Here is a 25,685-nt window from a genome sequence, read left to right as displayed (position 1 = left end):
TTTATGCTGGTCATTGGTTGAGATAAGATCAACGCAGAATTTTACTACTTTTACATTTAATGAGATGGTATGGAAATAGCGCAGATTCTACGACAATTACCGCAGCAAAACATCGCAGAATCAAAAGAAATATCATGTGCATGATCCTATGTTTTCCTGTAGAAAGCAAGGATTGTTATGGAGTTAAGCTTTTCGATGAAAGAAGAACAAAGGAGGTGAACAGGAAGTGTATAGTGAACAGCAAACCTCACCAGCTTAATAGGAAAGAGTATCAGTTTAGGTCATCAGTACGGGAACCTTCATTAATCCTTAATGTTCCATACACTTGAAAACGATCTTCACTTCGTATAAAACGCTCAACAAACATGTCGGACTTCGGTTTCAAAATTCTTTCGGTCACCTTTTTGTAGATAAGAACGATCTCCTAAGTTTTACATTCGGTTTGAGATCCTCTTCTTCTGAAAATCAGGTGCGTCACTACAATTATATGAAGAAAGTGGAAACCAGCTCGTAGAAGGTCAGCCAACATAGAATCAGGTCTTGGGACTGTGCCAGCTTTCACGTTTTCGATCACGACTTGTAACTAACTAAAGACAGAGCGATCGTCACTGGGGACGTTGGAGTTTGATAGATGGGCAGAAGAACGAAGAAAGTTCCTCACAGGCGCCATATCTATCTTATGAAGAGAAGAGCTGCAAATGCATTCTTTCAACAAGGCTGTGAGTTGAGAATTACGTTTCCAATACTGCGTCGGCGACTCTTCATACCAGTTTGTCCTTGCATTCTTTTTTTTCCTATCAGTATTTCCAAAGATCTGCTGCTGTATTTTCTTGACGTTGGTGCCCAGCACCAGCAACTCAATGTTGAATACAGTCGAATCAAGTCTCAATGTCCTTTTTTCATTTGAACAGGCTTCAGAGTACTCTTTTCAAACAACAACGTCTTCTTTGTTAGGTTGTCCAAGTTTGATGTTTGGAGAACCGATGCACGGTTAGCATAGACGCGTTATCTTTGGAGAAGCCGGTCGTACCCTACCTATGGGTCCTCTTCGAAAAGGCGGGGTCGTTAGGTACCCACAGCCGCTTATCTGCAGCCGAATAAGTGCCTGCAGAAGAGAGTGTCGGTACACCAGAGCAGGTGTATCTTAGGCTAGCTGTGATCACTAAGCCACGGCCATCCATTAGCACGTCAATTAGGTCATATGTCGTGTTTGTATTGCAATTAAGTGATAGAGTTAACTTCTAGGAAGGCTCAAAGAACGAAAAGGTAACAACGTAGCAAGTAGAAAGAAAACATAGAAATGGAAAATGGTAAAAATGAAGAAAGAACGTAGAAGATATGTACAAGAAAAAAAACAACATCAGAAAACATAAATGAAGCTGAGAATTGAAAACGTTCCAAAATAAAAGTTAGAAGGTGCAGAAACGAGAACTCGGTCTCTGGAAGACGTAGATTTGTAACTGAAAAACTATATGGAAGACATAGTTGTATGTATGAAGATATACAGAGTCCACGTAAGATACGGCAATAGTTTGTAAAAGTTTCGATTAGTTTGTTTTACATAAATAAAACACTATTATTTCCTATTTCTGCCATTTCATGTGCAATCATTCGGTGCATCTCTATACGGAAGGGATCGATACTCCGTACAGAAGCAATGACTTACTTGACTTAATCGGCGGGCTGATGTCATCGCCTGACGCGATTACCTGCATCACTGCCGAGGTGCGCCGTCCTTGAACATAGCTCTGTCCAACCTTCTCGGTCTTCTGCGAGAGCTTTCACAGAATCAATCCATTCGTCGCTATTCCATATTCTGCGAAACCTTACGTCTCGCTTGAACTGCCTATCCACGCCGAGTGTCCTCAGCTCCTCTTTCACCACCTCAGTCCAGAACTTCCGTTTTCGGCCAGGTGGCTTCTTCCAGCTCGAACTCGACGAACTCTTCAGAACTCGTTGAACAAGGCGATTTGCCTCTTAATATAATAATAATAATATATGACCAATATGGCGTCTCTTTAATATATGACCAAAGAAGCGAAGAGGATTTACGTTAGCCACTTTCGATGGCGGTGCAAGATGATATCTTCCACGTGTCATCCGCCGGTATACCACATCAATTTCTGCGTAAAGATCTTCATTGTGAGATACCCTAGGCCAAAAATAGCCAAGTAGCCGTCTAAGCAGCTTTCGTTCCGTGCAGCCAAGCCTCTCCATAACCGTTGATGGTGCTGCTCAAGTCTCCGATCCGTACATCATGATGGGGCGAATTGCGGATAGGTAGACTCGCAGCTTGACTTCGTTGGTGATGGGGGTCGACCACAGGCATTTCGTTAAGGAGTTAAATGCAGAAGTGGTCTTAGCGCATCTTTGCTGAACATCTCTCTCGTAGCTGCCATTGTTCTTCAGCGTACAGTGTAGGTAACAGAACTCATCGACAAGTTCTGTCGGTTGTCCGTCCACCCTGATTCCCGTTTGAGTTCTCGAAGAGATCCACATCTGCTTGCATTTATCAGGGCATAGGCGTAGTCCATAGGTTGCAGCCAGCTTCGATACAAGGTTGACAACATGTTGAAGTTTCGTGCTGCTTTCCGCGAATATAACAACATCGTCGGCGTACTCGTGGTCAGTCAAGAGGCACCCTGATGGTGCTAAGACAATGTCGGTGGACACTGGTCGACTGTTCTTCGCATAATGTCGTCGATTGCGAAATTGAACAGGAAAGGTCTTGCCACTGCCCCTTGTTTTACTCTAGTTACCACTTCAAACGGTGTTGTACATCCGGCTGGTGTTCGAACTGCAGCAGCTGTTCGTTGATTCATGTCATCCAGCAAGCGAACGAACTTTCCTGGTACTCTATCGGCGCAGAGCGCGTTGAGAAGACGGCCTCGGTGAGGAGAGTTGAGCGCGGCTTCAAAGTCCAGAAACTCTAGTTGCATTGGCTTCGAATACCGCTGCCAGATTTCGATCACTCTCCTGACGATAAACACCTGGTCAATCGTAGATCGGCCAGGACGAAAGCCAGCCTGCTCTTCGCGCGTTGTTTTTTCGCGATGTTTAATGAGTCGGCCCAGGGTAATGCGCTCCAATATCTTGTAAATAACACGCAGCAAAGAGATTCCTCGATAATACCCAGAGTCCGTGACGGATAACTTCTTGTGGAGGGAAACTATGATAGCGTGTCTCCACGAGTCAAGTATTCTTTCGTCTATCCATATTGAACGGAAAATCTTGGTCATCTCACGAATCCCAGACGGAGGGGGATATTTTAGCATTTTTGCGCTAATCCCATCATCTCCATCAGATTTTCCATTCTTCATTTTTTGAATACAGCCGTGCCTTCTCAAACTCCATCGTTGAATACAGACTAGAACCTCCGAATCGGTCGGTGGCTTCTCGTTAACCGCATACGTCGGTCTATGAACGTGCTCGAGTTCAGGAGCTGACGGTGCTAGCCGGTTCAGCAAGGTCTTGAAGTGTTTCTTCCAAATTGGAAGGGTTGCTTCACCGACAGCTACCCCATTGGCAGTGTTGAGGACAGGGGAACATCTTTCCATTTTGTCGCTATACTGTTTCAGTAGAGCATAGGCCTTCGGCGGGTTCCTGTCCTCCTACGCTTTCTCAAACTCCATCGCTCTTGACGTCCACTCATTATCGCGGTCTTGTTGCAGTTGACGACGCAGCTTGGCGGAATTTTGTTCAGCACTCATCGTCTTTCAGACCTGCCATGTCGAATTTCGGTTGAAGAGGAACTCCTCGATTTCTCTTGTGGAACCGTATCTTGAAGCTGAGAAGAACTGGACGGTGGTCAGAGTCGAACGCGACGTCCCAAACAGCTCTAGATTTTCGGATATCTGACTGAGGAATGTTCCTCGCCAGAACGTAGTCGAGCCGAAGCTTAAGAGTCCTCGTCTTCCGCTTGCGCTGCTCTTCAGGCGTTAAAAGGGTTGACCCCTGCCACGTGAGCTGATGGCGTCGATGATTCCTCTTAAACGTGGAAGCGATGATGAGGCCCGTCTGTTCGCACAAGTCGACCAGACGGTCACCGTTGTCCGACGTGCGTTCCGCTGCATAGTACCATTTTCCTAGCACATCGGATTGCTGTTCGAGTCCCATCTTCGCATTTGCGTCGATTCCGACAATGACCACCTGCTGGCTTGGTATTTTAGACATCAACGCATTGAGTTCATCATAGAAGGCGTCCTTACTGTTGTCTGTCTACTTACTGTTGTCCTCAGCGGTTTCCGTAGGTGCGTGAGCACTTACGACCCACAGTTTACGTCCTCTGCGATCCCGCAGTCGTAAAAGGGCGCATCTAGACGACGTTGAGCCAAATTCCTCCACCAGGTTCTTGTAATCGTTCCTCATATCTATCGCGCAGCCACCTACTTCGCCGCAGTATATGGTGTAATTTTCGATAATTGATGACAGGCCGATCTCTCAGTGTGTCCTGCAGTGCAGGAAAAGGCACACACAAATATCGCAGAAGTCTGGATAGAGCGGCTTGTTGGAGTTCACTCGATAGTGTTCGGCAGTTCAGCGTGACGAAACGAATGGTTGTTGCCAAAGATTCCATGCTCCCTTCAGGCAGTTGACCTTTCAGGTTATGGGCTTTGGCAGTGTGCTGGACGACAGCACCTTTTTGCAATGTATGGAAAGCTTTCGCCATATAACAGTGCAGGTTATATAGCTCGTACGTTCCCAATGCGTACACTCGAACGCCTGACTGCGTTTAGTTAAAGCAGGGCCACCACGTGCACGTAGCAATGAGACTCCTATACGCGGCCCCGAAAAGTACAGAAGCAATACCAAAGATAACATGCTCTTGCGAGGCATGTTTCGCACCTCTTTAGACGATGAGGGACGATGTGATGGGCGGGGCATAAGGCAAACGCAGCGCAATGCTTTGCTGACGCTATTAACCGCTGCACGGAGCAATTCAAAGCATCACCCCACGAATTTGAGGTGGTACGGATTTCAGGTGGAGTGTTCGTATACGGGATGGGAGACTATGGAGAAGGGGGTAATTCCGTCCATTTCTTCCTAATTGCTGTAAAAAACGGCCCGGAAGGTACGGCTTCGAGCGTTCTGGAGCGCTATGTTCTACGACGAGTTCCATTGGAACGCGCCGCATCTTCCGCACCGTTTCTTACGGCAATTAGGAAGAAATGGACGAAATCACCCCCCTCCCCCCACCCTCTTCATAATCTACTATGCCGTATACGAATATTCCACCTGAAATCCGTACCATCTCAGATTCGTGGGGTGATGCTTTTAAGGTCCTTCGGTTAAGAGCCGTTCCTAGTCATTTCCCCTGAGGATAGGTTGTCGCTGAGGCTGCGGGCACCTAACGATACGCACCCTCTTCGAAGAGCAACTAGCATTAAGATATAGAATCATTCAGGATGTAATATTCGTATAGAACTCCTCTGCTCCTGTGTTTGCGATAACAGTTGCCCTCCGTGTTTTGGCTAAAGCGTGTTCTAGCTCAAAAGAGACAGTGACCAGAGCCATTCCAGAATGATGGCTACACTGAGACGACTAGCACACCACCTTTACAGGTATGTGGTGGATTTCCGCATTAAAAAGAAGATTTTCATGAAAGAGGCATGCAATTTAGCTTACAGCAAGGCTATTACCGTTTTCGTTCCCTTCCCGTGATGCAGATAGTTTTTCCAATCCTGACCTTATCTTCCTGGTGTTAAAACTGCAGGTGCACGATAGCCTGATGGCACTACAAAGCGACTTCACATTTCGCGGCGATACCCTTTCTCCGCGAATGACAAGTGCACTGCCAGTCATCCGCCGCTTTCCACCTCTCCTGCACAGCAACCGCAAAGACTTTCGAAAGATGGAGAAGGTTCTGAAAGAGTTCTTTTTGCGTCATAGATGCATTCGGAAAAATTCTAAATCTAATTCTAAATTCGGAAAAGGTCTCTGTTAAGAGTCGTGTTTCGTAATTTTAGTCCAAAGTGGAAGATATCCAGCGCACTCTCAAGAGAGCTCCACTGGATACGTCCAAGGTTTTCCACCTCGTTGATTTTATTTGCAAAATCTTCCTGTCAGTTCAGTCCTTGCATCTATCGAATATTATGTGCAAACAGCGTAAAGTTTCATATCAGCATATCCGAACAGCTCATTTAGAAGAACAAAAAACACGTCACCCAGAAATACAAGTGAAAACAGTTGCCATTGGTGTAGTGACACATTGTTTGTAGTCTTATTTAAAGTTAGTCAACCTATTTAATACGAAAAAGCTGAAAAAGGTAAAAATAAAGCAAAAAACATCATAGAAGTTACCCAACTTAGGGCCGTACAGTTCTCAGTGGTATCAGGTATTGAATGAGGGAAGAAGTCGAGGCGTGACCGATTTTTTCTTCTCAAAGTTATCATAAAAAATAAAATAAAATTTAGAAAGGCTTGGCAAAATTCTATAAATCAATTGATAAAGATTTTCTCGCTCCACTTTGTAACAGTGTATTGATGTCTTTCTGACTCTGATATTAATTTTTGCCATTTTATATCAATAAGTGGGGTGTCGAGGAGATAAAAAAGCATTTTCAACACTTTGTTTTCTGCATTCGGATTACAAAGCCGATCAATCGTCGTAGTTGAGAAAATTCGTCTTCCCCAAGTAACAAAAAGAACTCCAAATTAATCAATGAAGTATTCTGTGTATTTGTCCCAGCGATCGTTCTCCACATCTTGCACCCACCCTTTGGATTTTTCATACTTCACATTTTTCTCACCATGTTTTTTAAATATCTTTCTTCGTTCCTTCTCGTTTTTCGTCGACCATTCAATGCCCTCCATACAGATCACAAATTCTGAGAATATAATATACAAGCTGTAGCCAGGTTAAAACGACCTGAATCACGAGTGTAGTTGCAGTGCATTTACGTATGCCCTCGAAACGCCGCGGTTGGAATCGAAGCGGGACCATCGCGAACTGCAGCGATGGGCGGTGCCAGTAAGGGTTCCACTACGCTCCTGGCCGCTGCACTCCACCGAAGCGCCTCGAGAAAAGCCGCGTACGCGTACGTGCTTCATGTCGTTTTGGCCCTACTATAGCTTCAACGGCCTCGTCCAATCGATTAAACACATAAAACGAACGATTCCGAAAATGGTTTGGTACGGTTTCGCACACTTGCCACTCCATTTTAATGATAAAAACAAGAACCAATGAAATTAGAGAGACAAAAAACTGCTATGAAAACTGAACAAAAAATCCTCTATTGAATGACATATAACTGTAGCTTCACTGTTTCACCTCTCCCTCCAGGATGTTTACCCGCCGCCTCCAAAACTCGGAAATCTGTATCCTACCACAATATTCTGCGGCTCTTTACATATTATCGCATGTCATACAATGTACATATTTCTGCATGTGCAACAATTTACTAAAAAGCTGACAAATGCACCAAGGAGGCGAAGTGGTGACGGAATCTTAGCCTCATTCAACCTGCATGTTACTACGTAATTGGAAACATGTATGCAGTATGTAACGACACCATACATCAATGAAAACAAAACATTACGCCTAAAAAAGTACTGGACGTTAGAATAAACAGATGCATCAACCCAGAAATACGCAGGTTTCTGCTGATTTTTGTGACAACAGTAGCTTGTGATCGTGACCAGTCAATATTTTCACAAGGCTACGTCTCAAACAGATAATCAGTGCTTCGAACCACGTGGCTTGCTTCCTCGTCCGCGAAGTGCAGCTCGGGCTCGTCCTCTCATGCGAGCGCTCAGCCTTTCTGCTGGTGCGTCCTGCAATCCACTGCTTGGTGCAGCGTGCCGCATACCCGCTCGATATAATCCCACGGGACCACGACGACGACGCGCGACAAATTTGCTGCTTCCCGATTCGTTGCTGGAATAGAATAGATGCGTGAACTGAAAAACTAGCAGATCTTCAACTTAGTTTTACCTGCTAGAACATTGATCCTCAGCACCATACACAATCGGAATACGCAACCTTGCCGTTGGCGGAGCAGACGTGCCCGCACTGCCGCTTGCAATTGACGATGCTGCGGACGCATGACGAAGAATCGCAGAAGTTCCCGCACTCGAGCTATTTCCAGTGTCCGTTCTTCCCTCGTCATCTGCTTCTTCAACGGCTGAAGCGGCCTCACGATCCTCTTCATCGACGAAGCCTGCATCGTGCACCGGCACATCCAGAGAATTATCTGAAACATTTTTATATGTTAAAGAAAGGCGATATACTGTCAAGGACAAGCAAGGAAGAAGATTCCTCTTCATTTTGTTCCCCAAAATGAAAGTTGTGTTAAGGGAAGGGTTTCGGAACGGTTTACATCATGTAGTGTGATATGTTCTGATAATTCAGCAAGCTCCACAACTGATGACGAAAGTTAGTACAAGAGAGAAACCACAATCTATGGTTGGGTAGTGCGTGATTCCACACATTTATGTATGTACATTTATGTGATTTATGAGTCATCCACTCTGCACAGTAACGTTGCCGTTGTAGAATTACGATATGCACTATAGAAGCTCTTGAATTAGTTGACTTAATCAACGGTCGAATGTTACAGCCTAACGCTGCTATCCGTGCCTTCGCCGGGTGTCTTGTACTTGAACATATCCGAGCCCATCCTGTTCGATCTTCAGCTAGAGTTCACATAGAATCTACCCATCCGTCGCTATTCCACAAGCGGCGAAATTTTACGTCTCGACTGAACTGCCAGCCAACGCTAAGGATCCTCAGATCTTCTTTCACCACCTCTGTCCACAACTTTCTTTTACGATCAGGAGGGTTTTTCCAACTAGGATCTGACAGCATCCTCAGAACTACCTGGAGAAGACGATCAGACGGTCTCCTCATGGCGTGACCAAAGAAACGAAGACGGTTTTCCATGCCTACTTCAGAAGGCCGAGCAAAATGTTGACGTTTTCCACGTGTTATCTGCCGGTACACCATGTCCACTTTCGAGTAAAGTTCTTCGTTAAGGTATACCAACGGTTAAAAGTAGTTTAGCATCCGTCTAGACAGCTTTGTCTCCAAGCTGTAAAGCTTTTCCATCACCGTCGCCGGCGCTGCCCGAGTCTCCGATCCGTACATCGTGATAGGGTGAATTGCGGATAGGTAACTCGCAGCTTTACTTCGTTAGCGATAAGAATCGACCACAGGCACTTGGTCAATGAGTTGAATGCCGAGTTAGCTTTAGCGCATCTTTGCTGAATATCTCTGTTGTGGCTGCCATCGTTTTTCAGCATATAGCCCAAATAGCAGAACTCATCCACGACTTCAATAGGTTGTCCATCCACTCTGATTCCCGCTGAGGGTCTCGAGGACACCCACATCTGCTTGCATTTGTAAGGGCAAAGTAGTAGTCCGTAGGCTGCACCTCATTTCGATGCAAGGTTAACAACATGTTGTAACTTTGCGCTGCTAGAAGCGAATATTACTGCATCGTCGGTGTACTCGAGATCCACGAGGAGACGTGCAGAAGTTGCTAAAATGACGTCGGCAGAACACTGCTCAACTGTTCTTCGCATTATGTCATCGACGGCAAAGTTGAGCAGAAAGAGGCCCGCCACGGTCCCTTGTCTCGCGGTATTCCTAATTCGAACGGTGTAGTACATGTAGAGCTTGTGTTCGAATCGCAGCAGTTGTTCTTCTATTCATGTCGTTTATTAGACGTACGAATTTTCCTGGAACTCCATCGACGTAAAGCGCATTGAGAAGACGGCCTCGGTGAGGAGAGTCGAAAGCGGCTTCGAAGTCCAAGAATGCTAACTGTAGAGGCTTCAAATACCGCTGCCACACTTAAATCACTCTTCTCACAATAAACACCTGACCAATCGTCGATCGACCGGGGCGATAGCCGGCTTGCTCGTCACGAGTGGTTTCTTCGCGATGTCGGATTAGTCGATCCAGGATGATCCGCTCCAAAATCTTGTACATTAAACGCAGCAATGATGTTCGACGGTAATTACCGGGTTCCGTAGCGAATGGCCTCTCGTGGAGAGGAATTATAATTCTTCATTTTTGAATACAGACTAAAACTTCCGACTCCGTTGATGGCTCTTCGCGGACCTTGGTGTACGTCTGTCTTTGGACGTGCACAAGTTCAGGGACTGACGGCGCTTGTTGGTTCAGCAACGTGTTAAAATGCTCCCCCACATGAGAAAGATTACCTCCTTGACAACGACTCCGTTGGCTGTGTGCAGAACAGGCGAACACCTACTCATCTTGCCGCTATACTGCCTTAGTATAGCGGCAAGAGTATAAGAGTATAGGCTTTTCTTGGGTTCTTGTCCTCCCACACCTTCACAAACTCCTTCGCTCTTGACTTTCATTCAATCTCACAACTACGTTTCAGCTGACGACGCAACGTCCTTCTCAGACGCTTCTTCTAGCTGAAGTCACCAATAGTGCAGGCAACACATACAGAATTGTACGTGGATATTGCCCCCGCAGATGCAAAGGCAACTGCAACTCCTCCCCCGGTGTTGAAGCCGGGGTTTTTTTTGTAGTGTCATGAATGTATTTAGAAAGAATCAGCGTCGTCCACTCTCTTTCTGGTCCCTAATCCTATATTAATCGACACTAGTTAGCAGAACTTTCTACATTCCTCGTTTTTCAGACCTGCCAAGTCGAGCTTCGGCGTACCATAAAGCTGAAAAGAACTGCCCAGTGGTCGGAATCAAATGCGACGTCCTAGACAGCTCCAGACTTTCCAATACCTGACAAAGGTATGTTCTTCGACAGAAAGTAATCGAACTGAAACTTAAAAGTCGGCATCTTCCGCTTTCGCTGCTCTTCTGGCGTTAATAGGGTTGTCCCTTGCCACGTAAGCTGATGGCGTTGATGATTCCTCTTGGACGTAGATGCAATGATAAAATGCGTCTGTTCGCAAAGGTCTGTCAGACGACTTCCGTTGTCCGATGTCTGCTCCATAAAAAAGAACCATTTTCCAAGCACATCGTATTGTTGTTCAGGTCCCATCTTTCCATTCGCATTAATTCCGACAATTACCGCCTGCTGGTTTGGTATCTTGGATATCAACGTATTGAGTTCATCATCAAACGCGTTCTTGTTGTGGTCCTCTGCGGTGCGTGAGTACTTACGATCCAGTGTTTGAGTCCTCTGCGATCCCGCAATCGTAGAAAAGCGCATGTTGACGACGTTGATCCAAACTCCTCCACCAGGTTGTTATAATCGTTCCTAACAGCTATTGCGCATCCTTTTACTTTCATTTCATCAGCATCACCGCAGTAGATGGTGTAACTGTCGATAATTGACGACAGGCCGATCTTTGATGAGTGTTTTGTGCAACGCAGCAAACGGTGCATGCAGACGTCGCATAAATATGGATAGAGCGGCTTGTTGGAGTTCACTTGACAGCGACCGGCAGTGTTTATAGAAGCTCTTAGTGCAGCTTATTCTTAAAATCACGCCAAACTCACAAGATAATTTTTGCTGGGCCAAGAGCATAGCTTCAAAGGTAGAAACGGAATTTTTGTGCAATTCCGGTGCTTTAATTATAGAAACTGCATACAGCAGAACCTCATTAATAGTTGATGACGATTATCCGCATGTGATATCGGCAACGTATGCATTTCCAACTTTCAGTCAACAAAAGAAATTTCGTCAGGGCGATAGCCAAGCACCAGAAGAAGTATCATCATTCTCTTCAGTCATTTGGACTTTCTCTTTAGAAATAGCCCATAGATTCACGAGAAATACTTTATTCCATTGACAATCGCACAAATTTCACGTTTCATAGCACTATAAAGCTGCAAAGGTGCTGGGGATGCGGCTCACGGGTAGTCCACATGGCCTCACACAAAGCCATTTTTGGCCGAAAAAATACGTACTCGATCAGTTCTGGACCTCAACGGTCTAAGATCCAAAAATTTTTCTGTTAATACTTTCTGTCCCTCCACCGTGATAAACAAAAAAAATACACGCTGACATGTTCGCGAGCTTAATTATAAAGCACAGCGATTATATAGAATACAATGAACTATTTCGAGGTTTTTCAGAAAATAAGATACAAATCTCAGTGGATCGATGAAAGCCAATTACTCTCTCCGTAATTAGAAAGTGTTTACTGAGTGTTAATTGAATTACCATCAGCAGCAAGTGCTTCATCGTCCTGACCAACAACCAAACCATCTCCTTCATCCAACTCATCATCACCGTGATCATCTTCCATTTCCACTTCACCTATCTCTTCTGCATCTTCTTCCCCGTCTGAGAGCACCTGTGATTTAAAACTAATAGGGTCTTTGCCAGTGACCTGTCTGATACAGGAAGTACTAAAAATGTGATAAGTTGTTTACCACGACATCAGCCGAATCTCCGTTATCTATCTCTTCGTCTGATTCCATCCCTCCATCTTCTGCAGTGTAAGCATTGATCAACTAATCACAGTTTAAAAGAAAGCAAGTAATGAATGCTAACCCTCTTCATCTTCAAAGTCGTCCATAGACTGTTCTGAAACGTCCTCATCGGACAGGAGTTCTACCTTTAAAACACAAGTTGTATTATAAAATCCCGTCACCTATAACTGCAAAGAATAGTGCTGCTAACCCTAGAGTGTAATGCGCTCTTTGCAGACTGATAATCTCTTCTGATACCTTGACGACTCAAGGGGCTACCGCGAAATCCCACGAATGGAAGAGGTAAAAAAAGCAAATACGCACGTGCTGCATGACATCATCCTGGCCTTCTTCGAGGACTTCAATGTCGTCGTCTCCTTCGGCACCATCAGGAACATCCATTCCTTCAATATCCGCCGCAGAAACTACATTGCTTTCAGGAATCACATCTAAAGATTTTCCAAGATACGAGGTGTCCTAATACATTGGTCAATAAATTCAAATGCTAAGGAAACGAAAGTCAAACAAACGAAATGGTGAACACCATTTCGTTTGTTCAGCACACCTAAGTCGCGGCGCTCTTCGCTGCTAGTCACGACTTCACTTGGACTGTCACGATGACGTTTAGATTCGCAGATAGATGTGTTGTCGTTTGCCGCTGCTCTTTTTCTTCTTCCATCGGATGAAGACACAGGCATTCCACTTCCACTGTCGCGCGATTCTCCCGCAGAGTCTGCAGCAGCATAATCAGCACCAATTTAGAGAAGCAAACTTAGACCTTTACCGTTGTGTGCAGCGCCATCGTCGTCATTTGTTTCTGCGCTTCGGACTTCTCCACTGCCACTAACCTAAAAAGCATCATCGAATCCTGATAAGGAACTTTGGATAAATTAACTTGATTTTGCTCTTCCTTACATTCTAAAATACATCTACGACAAAAATATTCAACATGAAATGTCATTGATAATGATTTTTCCACAGTTTTTATTCCATTTCAAAAGTTTCTTGAGGTTACTAAATGTGCAGATCAGAAAATTGTTAAAAGGAACAGAAACAGGTTGCAGATAATTCATCTCACTCCAAACGTTTCAAAAAAAAAAAAACGCTTTAAATGCGCAGGCAAACAATGAACCTTCATTCAAGCAATTTGCACCAACGTGCTAGCAAACGCACTTATCGCTTAACTTGTTAAAGGGCAGTCACTCGAATTGCGAACAAACTGAAAAGCGAGATCGTTCTGAACATCGCCCCGTAGCGAGCCTCCCTCCGATTAAGGATCTAATGTTGCTGAAAATCTTCCGATGACTAAAACTGCAGCATCAGCGTTTTGGTGGCAACAGCATGTCATTCTTCTTTAGAGAGAACTGCTGGCTCTCTGTTTTACAAAAGATGAGTCGTTGATCGCCTTTGGCTTCGGAATGGTTGCGCATGTCATAAAGTTATGTAAGAACTTACAGATTTCAGATGTCAGCTTTGAAAATTATAGTTGAAAACTGGCATTATGTTAATCGTCAAGCATTCCCTTTGTGCGCACGGTTGTTTGCGTATTGAAATTAATTAATTGTAAATTGGAAACTGAAGATAAAAAAAACGCATTGTCTAACTCGAACCCAACAGCTATTCATTTCCCAGCTGCCGAACTTCTCCAAAAAAAGATGAGAAGTCAACAGCATGTGTAGCCAATGTATTTCAGTTACGAAAATCATATTGATAAATCGATTTGGATGAAAAATGTAGATGCTACGAGAGTAACCTTGTAGGTTGCATTCAAGCAAGCATTCAAACATGTTTGTGAGGAAAAATTTTACCTGACTACTTTGTTCTGCCTCAGTGACAACAGAACCGCATCCGCTGCCATCCGCTGTTGTGCTGTTCGCAGAAGATGTGCTCACCTTCAAGTACACTTTTTACTTTTATTAAAGGAACGTTTGTGCGTTTTGTTTTCGAAGACAATACCAACATTAATTGTGCAATCTAAGACCATTACAAAATTCAGTAGCATGAATAAATGATTTTAAAAAACAGCGACTGGAGAGTGCCTGAAAGTAATGCTGTTATTAGATTGTGGAAAATATCGTGAGCGTCTTTTAAATGCATCACCCCACGAATCTGAGGTGGTGCAGATTTCAGGTGGATTATTCGTATACGGGATGGGAGACTATGGAGAGGGGGGTGATTCCGTCCATTTCCTCCTAATTGCCGTAAAAAACGGTCCGGAAGATGCGGCGCTGCACAGTGCTGGCGCACTCCAGTTGAACTCCCTGTAGAAAATAGTGCGCCAGTACGCCTAATGCCGTATCTTCCGGGCCGTTTTTCACGGCAATTAGGAAGAAATGGACGGAATTACCCCCCTCTCCATAGTCTCCCATCCCGTATACGAATACTCCACCTGAAATCTGTACCACCTCAGATTCGTGGAGTGATGCCTTTAAGTCAAAAATGCATACTGAAATAATACAATATTCAAAGAATGTCATATTTTCTTCGATTTTCGAAGGATTTTTTTCTCCTGCAAATTTGTATTATTTTGATATTTTAATATAGCTAACTTTTATCTTTTCAGGCTTATCAAAGGGGAGTGCCAAGAACACAATGGAACGCTTCTTTTTTATATTTGATCGAAACGATAAGTTCTCTGGAGCTGAGATTGCTGCTGTGTATGGTGGGGATATTCTTGGAAAAAGCGCTCATCAATTGTCAATTGTCTTCGTGCTTCGAAAATTATCAAACGTGCCGTTTTCATAATTCTACGCTTCTAGAAACACTTCATTCCCATGTTTATTTGATTTAAAGGAAGTTCGCGACTTACTCTTCACGCCACTACATGGCGCAAGTTTCACAAATGTGAAAAGTTGCTATCGTCCAGTGCACCGACACGGCCCATAACTTGACAGGTTAACTGTTTAGAGAAAGCACAGAATATTTGAGAAGACCTCCCCCTTCGTTCACACCAAACCTGTTGATTGAACTCCGACCAACAGTAGTGTCCAGACTAAGGTATTATCTCCGCGTAATTTTGCCGCACCAAGGTTCACGAGATACTGAACTGGCACCAGCGTCGAAAAGACGCGAAAAGTGTGAGAGGCTATAGGTGTGTGGTACGAATATAGCAACCTTTCGTAAAACCTTGGATTAATGCTGTATAACTTCGTCCTTATACGATTGCAATACTGCGAAGGATTCAGATTCCTGCAGTCTTAGTGAAGTCATCGAAGATCACAACAAGTGTTCTTTTTATGGTGAAACAACTATTTAGATGTTCAAGATATCAAGCCAACAAACAGGCATTGTCGGGATCGATATGAAAACAAAACTCGAGGAACAATCCGATGTGCTTGCAAATTGATATTTGACACCATCAGTTTATGCTAACCTTTCTAATATTCGAAGAAAAGAGTAAGCGGAAGGTGAAAATAACCAAATTGCCGCCTTCGTACGTTTTGATGCGGAACACCCTTTCATGCCGTCTAAAATTTAGAGTTGGAACGGTGCAGCTGACTCAAATAGTTTCACAATTCTTCTCAACTTCAGGATCCGGGTAAAAAAAACGATGGGGCTTCAACGCGACCGAATATTGACATAGCGATCATAGCAACCTAAATTTTATCCATGTTGCTGTACGGACATGGAATAGAGTCTTTGACGCAGACTCCTCTACAAATAATTAGTATTTGTCTAAGGATCCTGGATTAATGCCGAAATAAGTTTGTTTTGGATCTGCGGATACAAGCAGTAACGTGAGCAATATTGCATGTGTCGTCCACATTGCTGGAAATTTCAAAGAGCTGAAGTAGCAGCCAGGGAAGCATACAGACAGCTATAATCCATTGCGAGAACGGGTAGACATCAATAGTGACGTCAAAATGTGTAGAGGGACAAGAACCTGAGAGAACCATATACCTCACTGAGACAACATAGCGGCAAGATGAATGTGCTCAGCAGCCTTTAATTGCCATTGGGATTGCTGCCAATGAGATAACCCCGCCATTTTGGAAGGAACATTTTAAAGCCTTCCCGAAACAGCAAACACCATCGGCTCCCAAACTGGAGCAAGTTTAATGACCGACAAGCACAGTCGGCAAGGTGTCCTCAGCTGAGTTGGAGATCTATGCGTGTTTCCAGAAAATGAGCAGCAGAAAATCTGATGGAGATGACGGAATCGGAGCAGAAATGTTGAGCTTCTCAGATAATAGTGAGAGAAAATCATACGATAAAATATGGAAAAGAAGAACTGATTTGTGGTATAAGTCCAAGTTCATTCCAGCAGTCCGTCACATATCCCAGAATCTGCCAAGGGCTCTCGTTCCTGGGTGTTATGTGCTGTTTTGTTGTTTTGGAGTAGATTATCTTGAATCGGCTTATCAAATACCTAATACAAAATATCGCAAACAATCTGCAACGAGCAAGCTATCTTCGGCCCAGAACGATTTTCTTTTTGCCAGTTGTTCACCGCCAAGAGCGAGATCGAAATGTAGCTGTGGTACCCGAAAACTACGCAGTTGGCCCTCCTTGACTTTGAAACCGCTTTCGACTCATTTTATGGAAGTTGATTTATCAACTTGATTCGCAACAATGGAATCCCAGGAAAAATCGTTTCCCTACTAAACGATACGAGAAGAGAACAACATCACTACCGAGCTGGATGTATGGAGATGTATGCAGCACGCTATTATAGCACGTTATTATTGTATCGAAACAGGAAATTATGAGTTATGCCTCTAATCTGATGACTGTGAACAAAAATGGGCCCTTTAAGACTTTCAGCGGGAGAAGGTGAATGGAGAAGAAGTTACTTACATAGCTGCTTGACTACCTCTAGCCCACAGCATGTCATGAGAATTTTTAGCAAGAAAAAAAAACCTAGATATGATGGATTGCCAGGTGACCCGTGAATAACATCAAAACCTCGCCTACGGCAGATATGGAATGCCGTCTTCTCTTCCTCAGTCACGCTATGACACCAGCTTTGGGCGACTTTTTCTGAGGATGCTTACTTACATGTAGAAAAATGGCATCTATCCGAAACCAGAAGGCCTACACTGAAAAGACAAAGGAAGATCAGAAGACTAGGGACAAACAATTCAGCGTAGGCGTCAACTTCAGCAAGTTTCAGAAGAGCAACAGGTTGGGAACAGCTCTGTTCAAAAGCGAAACACCTCGGTAAAGATGTGAACAACTGTGTCAGAAAATAATGTCAACCCGCCAACTAAGACAAATAAGTCGTTTCTTTGTGTACCATTCAAACAAACATCTGAACATTCTTCCGTTTGCATTTCACTAGAATGCGCTTAATACAATATTTGCATTCCATGGAAGTCTGAAAAGACATCATTTAACAACTCACATTAGCAGCAGCGACAGGAGCTGATTTGCCGAAGAGGGATTGGCCAGGGCTGATTCTTGCAGCGGAAGATGTGGCTAGTGAATAAGTAATTGGTGAAGGTAGTACCTAAGCACAACATTTTTATAAAATCGTTGAACATCAACAACGCAAGCCAAAAATCAACTCAAAGTTAAAATTACTTGCACAGCTGAAGTGGATTCACTGCTGCTAGTGTGTTTCGCAGATTCTTCTTCAAGTGGAGCGGAAGCAGTTTGAGTAGAAGGGTATGCTGGCTCCACACTTGATTTGAACAACTTCGGCACTTGTGAAGAAAGAGAAGCCACAGGCAAAGACAACGTAGATGAAGATTGTGACACAATGGAGTGGGATGTCTATAAAACAATGACTAATGGACTTGAGCTCCACCAATCTCTTCTCTCTCGAAATTCAAACAGAAAAACCACAAAGATACCCCTGAAATGGTGTCAGCAGATGTGGTTACGGTAGGAGCATTCTGATACCTAACAGGAGAGTCGAATGCTAACCGCTTTGATGTCGACACGGGTGTGGGAGCACTGTCTGCGGAAGCAATGCTGTAAAAAGGCTCATGAATTGTTATAAACAGGAACACATCCTATGTATAAGAAGGAAAAATTAACCATTAATGTGAGGAAAAAGATGAGGTAAACATTACACACCTATCAGGCTGCGACCCAATGGACATCACTGAAGAGGCGGACAAGGAAACGGATGGGCGATGCTGGCTGTTGCCTGCCCATGCCGAACATACTTGACTTTCCAAAGACTGAACGGGCCAAACAGGATATTAGTTAGCATGACAGTAAATCGTTGGAAACGAGCGGCTCACCGCAATTCGAGTCATCAGCTCGCTTTTCTCGGCCGTTAGTTGCGCAACACGACTTTGGGCTTTTTCGAATGACGGAGCCATCGCATTGAGACGGAACTTTACCTCTTCATACTCACCTATTTTGGAGGTTAAATCATTGCTCAGCTTCTGAAATAAATGACGGAAAAAAATCGGGAGTCAGTGTGATCCAAAAAAAGCAGAACAGTCTCAAAATACCGCATTCTCTTCTTCCAAAGAATTGATTCTTTCCTTCATCGTGCTGACATCTTGGGAAGAACTAAAATATACTATCACTGAGAAGCTGGTCTGAAGAGGAATGAACAACTAAACGCAGAGACCTAGTCTCGACAGCAGATGCTGACGCAGGAATGGATTTCAGGCGGGTGACTTCCGCCTCCAAGCTGCTTATTTTTAGTTTGTCTTCTGCATTCTGAAATTGAAAAGGCAGCACTTCATTTTGATAAATCTATGTGATTTGGTACAGTCAGATCAAAACGACATCGTGAAGTCGGTGCAATTGCGTTGCGAGGTTGCGTTCGAAGTTGAGTTGTGGATCGAGGTGGCACTCTCGTCTGCTGCAATCAGACAGGCATAAAGGATCCCACTCAACAGCAGCCGCCAGTTCCAGGCGCCTCTCGAAGCGCAGCCTCTTACGTAATTGCACCGCGTTTCATGTAGTTTTGACATGAATTTATTCGGAAGTTTATGTCTGTCTCGCATCACATTTTAGAATGAAAATACCACTAAAAATTAGTCGTTACTTCTTTACGAAGTCAGTATGGAATTTAAAAGAATAACAGTGCTTGAGGGAGAGAGATCACTATCGTATTCAGTATGGGCTGTGAGTTAGTTTCAATGTTTTCATGGGAAACGGCGTCTAATTTTAACATTGGGTAGAAGAACTAAGCACCTAGCTTTTAGAATAGCGTGAAACGTAGACATATTCGAGAAACTGTGTGGATCAGAATATTCTTTTGTGTCGTAAACTGGTTCGCACATTTTCAACTAATTGTGTGACTAAATGGCTTAATCAAAGGAACAGAACATTAGAAGAAATTTAATAAACACAAATTTAACATAACAGTGCTGCTACTTCACCCAGCAACCGAAATCAGATTAAGCACTCTATTCGAGCAGAAACTTCGTCGTCGCTCTCCGTTAAAACGTCTTCCGCTATTTAAACGTATGTACGAGATTCGTCTCATTTCACAACCAAAATGTGACCTGATAACATTTCTTCCATGCTTCTAGCCAATGTAGGTAACGGCAAAGTGCACTCTGTACAGCGAGTGTTTACATAAATTTCTTTAAGAATTCATGCTGCCGCGGTCGATAACTTCTTCGCAATTATGAAATCATTGAATGTTGTAACTCTTCTCTCTTTCAGGAATGAATACTTAGCCGTTGCTTGGGAGGTTAACGGGTCTCTGCACATTTCATTGGTTAACAACGACTCTCAAACGGTTAAATTCTAGCAGCCACTACTTAATCTCGACAATTCAATTCTCACTGCAAATCAACTCGTGAAGAAAACGACAGAGGGGACTTCTTGTAGGAAGAAATAAAGATAAACTTTGATCATCACAAAGTGAGCACCTCCAGTGAAACATGCAACAGTTATATAACTGCGTTCTACATATCGACGGATTTCGAGCTTTCTAAATCCTTAATGAGAAGTATCTTCAGAAAAAAAAAACTAGAAAGAACTCGAACACATGCAACAACAACACAGACTATGTTTCTTTAAAGAACAAAAAGAAAACAAGTATTTCAAATTACTCTTCTTCTGTAACTTAGATTATCACGTATAGGGATTTTCATAATAACCTAATACCGTGCGCAACCTCGTTCGATACAGCATCTTATAACAATTGACGGATGCAAAATCGTGACCTCGTTATATTGCATCAAAAAGGTCAGAAACAAGGTCAGCGATGACTAATTATACATCCTCACAACATGCATGTTAATATTCGCGAAATCGAACTGATGCTATTTAAAATTGGGTGAACCCTCAATTTTTCCTAGCCATATGAAAAAAGCACATCGGAAGAAAGTTGCAATAACACAGCAAGTTCGTATTCATATTCGAAACAAAATCTAGGAAATGGGGGAACGAATTTTTTTAAAGAAAAGGAGCTCAGCACCACAACGATAGGAAAACATCTCCATTGTGCAATGGGCTCCTCACAACAATAACATAGCTTGCGTTCTTTGTTCGAAGTAGCAAGTGAAATAAGGTCAATATTCAGCGTTCTTCTCCATAGGCTTCATATCCGCTCAGAAAGAAGAATTCGACAACAGCGCTTATGCCTCACCTTGAGATTGTTTCATATAAACAGAAAACCCGTTCTAATTTGCTGATAAATGCTCAACGTGCTGGCCAATCTTCGCTTGCGCGACAGTGAAAGCACTCCGCTGAAATTACGCTAACTATGAATGATATCCCTTTCAGTGACCCGTCAAAGCGTGGGGAAAGCGAAAGTGCGGAGGACTGACCTCGATCCAATGGTTCGCAGAAATCAGACGCTAACCAAACGCTTACATGCTCCTTCACTTCTTAACAATTCTTTATCTAACCTTATTTCAATCGCGTCTCAGTCACTCTCAAATGACCAATGCACCTTTCTACGCCCAGCAACAAGTAGACGTACCACTGCTGAACAAAATCCAATTCGCCGAACACCAAGGAAACCATGACGTAGGTTTTTAAATTGGACAAGTGCTACAGAAAAAACTGCAAAGATTTGTTTCATGACGATGTTGTGAGCGGTGTTGATGCTAGAAAGATCATCGGCCCAATCATGTCACCGTTCATGGACATGTTCGATGTGATGCAGCAGAATGTGAGAGCACGTGCGTACGCAGACAAGGTAAGACAACAAAAACAATGATTTTCAACTTATCTAGTTCATTTTAGCACTATAAATGAAACTACAGAAACAATTACTACTTCTTGATCCCTTCTGAATGAAACAATTCCTTTCAAAACAAACAATTCCAGTCTGCCACATTCTTTTTTGAGTTTGCCAGGATCTATAATGCTGCTGCTGAAAGTTTATTCCAGGATATCAGGATAGGTAGCGAATATTGTATCAATTCTTAAAAAAAAATACAAAAATATTCATTTTCCTCGCGAAATCCCCAAACTACTCGTTTATAATTCACTTCACTTTTTCTTTTCAAAGTGAAAGGTTGATAATATATATTTGTCCCATAAGCCTCTTTCAAAGTTTTCTGATTTTCTGAGTTTCCAGAATATTGATAACCGACTAAGGTTGTTGGGAATTAAAATCTTTAAGATCGTGGAAAAAAAACTTAGGGATAACCTAATGCACTTAATCACATTCACAAATTCTCTAATTAAGGTAGCAAGAGAACGTGAGGAGAGTCCCTTAAGTACCTCCAGAAGCATTTTCGAAATGATTGAACGTCTGCAGCAACCAACAACAACTACGACTCCACAGCCTCCACTCCTCGAAAGGCTGCTCAGACCATACTTGGAACCTTGGCAGAAGCAAATTAACGAATTTTCAAAGGATGTAGCAGGCTTTTTACCAACAACTACAACATCACCCAAAATAACGAGCACATCGAAAGAAAACCTTTTTGAAAAGTCTCTCAAGTTTTTGTTCCCTTCCTACCAACAAGAAAAAGTAACAACGACAACCTCTCCTCCCAAGCTATTTGACGCCAGCGTGATTGAGAAACTACTCTTCTCGCGCCAAAAACGCGAAATGCAGGCCCGCAGAAAACGGCAGTTCGAAACTATTCCATTGCCGAATCCTGACCTCAATCCGTTCAAAGATCTTGAGAAACCAACTCTTGAATTTGCAAACCCTTTCACAGCTAATCCTTTCATGTCTTTGTTCACCACGGCTGGACCCCTACCTCAGCCACCTCCTCTAGAGAGACACAAAATGTTAGATATGCCTATTCCCACTTCCACACTTCCAGCTCCACAGTTTAAACTGCAGGATCCATTCTACAACCCACTTTTCCCTAACCGAAGGAGCAAATTCTTCGATTTCTTAGCCAGTGGAGAGGCGATCCGAGCTCTTGGGTAACAATGAGTCAAAATCTCTTTTCCAAGTGATCTGCCTGCATGTCATGTAATAAAAGTTTCAAACCTTTTTTTTTTACAAAACACATAAACCATTCTCCAATCCAATTTGAAAAAATTCAGAGAAGACATTTAAACCGCTAACCTCATCACGGTACCTGCGAGCTAGCTTTCTTGTAGCTTCGAATTTCGTACATGTGTCGGTATGCTTCGCCATTAGTTCTTTCACACGCGCACTGTAACAGAAAATAATTGCACACCAATTTCTCCTAGCCAAAATAATCCGAAATAAATAGTTCTCTAGAAGATGCTTCAAAACCGTTAGAACTTACTCTGCGGTCATTTTGAGTTTTTCCGCCTCGACAGCTTGAGCACTTGCTTTCAACAGCTCTGCTTCAACCCGCAAAAGCTTTGAACGACATTGATCGAGCTCAGCTCTACAGAAATTTAGGATGATGTAATAAAATAAACACAACAGCACTGCAGCTTACAAATTCTCGAACCTGACTTCCTGATCACCTTTCAAAGCTGCCTCTGCAATACGTTGTCGCAGTAAATCAGCTTCCTTCTTCTTCGCGTTCAGCTCAGACGTTAACACTGTTATTCTAGAGTTTGCATCAGTGAAGGATGCAGTAACTTCGGCAAACTTCACCTCCAAATCATTTTTCTAAAAAAAATCTATCCCAGCATTGAACGAATGCGATCAATTCAAGTTGTAAGGACAAACAGAACATTTGGTTCTCCGTTTTTGGGTTTAATTGATAGCTGTTCTACCCTCACAATAGAGAATTAAACTGCTTTGAGGAGTAGATAGTGACCGAGTTTTCATAGAAATGCACGTAGAAATAAAAGTTATTGTCAAAATCATATGTATTTCATCTAACTCAGATTTTCTCGCTGTTTACGGTAGTTTTGACTTTGCAATTTTTATTTTCTTCGCTTTTTCGCATCGCTGAAATTGATGTGGCTTAAAGAAAAGAACGAAATACATTTAATCAGATGAACTCATGAGACCGCTAAAGATGAAATTGATCTTGGGTATCTAAAACGCGCAAAGACTAAAAGTACCTAATGATGTTGATCTCCGAGTTCCAAAAACGAATATGAACGTCTAATTTTACTAAAACAGAAACCTACAACAGTTCAATCGGTGACTAATTTCCCAAGGTTATTTTTCCTGTCTTCAAGGTTTTTCTGCGCCTCTTGGCTTTTCCTTGTTTTCCACATTTTCCTTGGATTTTTTTCTCTTGGGGTTTTCATTCAGACTGTCTACACTGTATAAATGCCCCCCTTCTACAAGAATTCTCCACGCCTCCTGCCTTCTGTCTTTTGCTTTACCTCATATCTCTTAAGTTGATTCGCTATCTTGATATCATTGTTAATTCACATTTCTTTAATCATTGAACTGTCAACATACTTGTGTATACTACAATAAAGTTTAGTTACACAATTTTGAGGTTACTCGACGTTGGTGGCCAGTATATTGTGACAAACCCACGTGGCACTCTAGACAGGGAAAGGCGGGCAACTATTCATAAACCCACCACAGCGAAAGCAAATATTCCCTTATTTTCAGGAAACTGGTAGCAGAAGAGCCTACGTTGGGATTTTCCCAACAGCGGAGCCGTAAGAGGGGAGTGAAAGCTAGGAGTCGTTAGGGGGCGAAGTAGAGGAGAAGAGATAAGCATGGAAAAAGGGGGAGGAGAGGAGTCGCTGTTAGATAGACTCACATTGAAGCATACCAAATTTGGTGTACGATAAACAAGGCAGCAAGCCAGCGATGAAAATTCGGATATTTGGGTGCGCGTCAAATTATGTGCCACTTCGGTTGGAATCGAGATGGGAGGATTGTGAGCTGCAGCAATGAATGTAGCAGGGGTTCTCACTCGATCGTAACCGCTACGCTCCACCGCACCGCTTCAAGGGCAACCGGTTATGCAACTGCACCGTGCTTCATGTCGTTTTGACTCTACTATAGCGAGTGCGAGGAGGAAAGACCTGCCTTCGTTGCTACCTAAATACCTGTCTCTGCTCAATAACCGCTAAACATACTCTGCATCACCGGCTACGTTATAATTCACAAACTTATAAATTGTTGTGAAGAATCAGACACATTCACTGAAATTTTTTAATGTGAGGTACGTCAAAATTGTAACCGTGGCAGAAGCAAGAGAAATCTTCACGTGAAATTACGTATATGAAAATCTTCGTTAAAAACATTTAACAATACGAACACTCCAGCTTTCAAAAGCAACGGAATGAAGATTATGGCTATCCTGTAGGTTCCAAGCTTTTTTGTAGCCCAATTTATTTCCGACCAGAGGGACCTTCTGTACCTCTGACCTCTTGGAAGAAACTTACAGGAAGAAGAAGAGTTCAACTTTGATGAGATTTCTACACTTCCTGAAGGTAATATCAAGACAAAACTCGCTCCCGTTCTCTTCTTTACATATTTCTTACAACTGTGCAGTTCTGTGCGTCTTTGTGGCAGAACAACATCTAAGGCGACTGTCTGGGTCTCCATGAACGACTGGAGCGTGACCTCGTCGAGGTATGTTCGCGTATCTCGTGGCATAATGTGTAGGAGGCATTCGCGGAAAAGCCGCCGGGATCCTTTTTACCGTTCCCCAAAAGATGTATATATCGAAGAATGGACAGACAATTTTCAAAACTTTCAATAAAACGTTAAGGACGGTACCGGAACAAAGAAAATAAGAATCTTCTCACCTGTTTTGAAAGTTCAGATGAAACCTTGTGTAACTTTTCATTTTCGCATCTATACATAGTATTTTGTCGCTGTACAACAGACATGGCTTCCAAACGTTCAACCTTAAAAACTACGCTCACTTAATTGTTCATCGTTAGGGGTTAGTACCGCAAGTTCACCAGCTGAGCTTTCTCCGCTAAAGCATTCGCGTTTGCTACAACTTCCGACTGCAATCGGCGAACAGTTGCGCTGAGCTCGTCACGATTAGAACGAATTTCATCACTTTCAGCACGGAGCCGTTTCACTTCTATTTCGGCAGACATGGAACGCGACATAGCCTAGAAGAAAACAACATAGAAAAAACCTTATT

General features: G+C 43.1%; 4 protein-coding genes across 5 annotated transcripts in view; all 4 read right to left on the bottom strand.

Moving 5' to 3' along the window:
- Positions 1-1,689: 1,689 nt before the first annotated feature.
- Positions 1,690-2,499, bottom strand: RB195_018274 (uncharacterized protein; the record flags this gene model as incomplete). The annotated part of the gene is made up of 3 exons (XM_064185630.1): positions 1,690-1,976; positions 2,031-2,152; positions 2,255-2,499. The coding sequence occupies 3 exons, from the start codon at positions 2,497-2,499 to the stop codon at positions 1,690-1,692; spliced, it is 654 nt and encodes a 217-aa protein (XP_064041511.1).
- A 152-nt stretch (positions 2,500-2,651) lies between these two features.
- RB195_018273 (uncharacterized protein) lies at positions 2,652-3,557 on the bottom strand (the record flags this gene model as incomplete). Its single annotated transcript, XM_064185629.1, has 1 exon — positions 2,652-3,557. One exon carries the CDS (start codon positions 3,555-3,557, stop codon positions 2,652-2,654), a length of 906 nt encoding a protein of 301 aa, XP_064041510.1.
- A 142-nt stretch (positions 3,558-3,699) lies between these two features.
- On the bottom strand, positions 3,700-4,173 carry RB195_018272 (uncharacterized protein; the record flags this gene model as incomplete). Its single annotated transcript, XM_064185628.1, has 1 exon — positions 3,700-4,173. The coding sequence occupies one exon, from the start codon at positions 4,171-4,173 to the stop codon at positions 3,700-3,702; it is 474 nt and encodes a 157-aa protein (XP_064041509.1).
- A 3,504-nt stretch (positions 4,174-7,677) lies between these two features.
- The window catches only part of RB195_018271 (uncharacterized protein), a gene marked incomplete at both ends in the record, with an annotated part of 38,252 nt that continues 20,244 nt past the window's right edge, over positions 7,678-25,685 (bottom strand). For both annotated transcript variants that reach the window (XM_064185627.1, XM_064185626.1), the window contains 21 exons: positions 7,678-7,876; positions 7,934-8,192; positions 12,104-12,236; positions 12,316-12,374; positions 12,437-12,500; positions 12,679-12,803; positions 12,920-13,087; positions 13,139-13,202; positions 14,163-14,246; positions 17,699-17,803; positions 17,878-18,069; positions 18,150-18,270; positions 18,376-18,482; positions 18,546-18,692; positions 18,762-18,822; positions 18,884-18,975; positions 22,754-22,844; positions 22,941-23,045; positions 23,112-23,275; positions 25,336-25,437; positions 25,495-25,653. In XM_064185627.1, the coding sequence (XP_064041507.1) occupies positions 7,678-7,876; positions 7,934-8,192; positions 12,104-12,236; positions 12,316-12,374; positions 12,437-12,500; positions 12,679-12,803; positions 12,920-13,087; positions 13,139-13,202; positions 14,163-14,246; positions 17,699-17,803; positions 17,878-18,069; positions 18,150-18,270; positions 18,376-18,482; positions 18,546-18,692; positions 18,762-18,822; positions 18,884-18,975; positions 22,754-22,844; positions 22,941-23,045; positions 23,112-23,275; positions 25,336-25,437; positions 25,495-25,653 (2,601 nt within the window). The remainder of the gene's footprint in view (positions 7,877-7,933; positions 8,193-12,103; positions 12,237-12,315; positions 12,375-12,436; positions 12,501-12,678; positions 12,804-12,919; positions 13,088-13,138; positions 13,203-14,162; positions 14,247-17,698; positions 17,804-17,877; positions 18,070-18,149; positions 18,271-18,375; positions 18,483-18,545; positions 18,693-18,761; positions 18,823-18,883; positions 18,976-22,753; positions 22,845-22,940; positions 23,046-23,111; positions 23,276-25,335; positions 25,438-25,494; positions 25,654-25,685) is intronic.

This window comes from Necator americanus, chromosome II (assembly GCF_031761385.1).
Source record: "Necator americanus strain Aroian chromosome II, whole genome shotgun sequence".
Taxonomy (NCBI): domain Eukaryota; kingdom Metazoa; phylum Nematoda; class Chromadorea; order Rhabditida; family Ancylostomatidae; genus Necator; species Necator americanus.
This window is presented reverse-complemented; position numbering and strand designations above follow the sequence as displayed.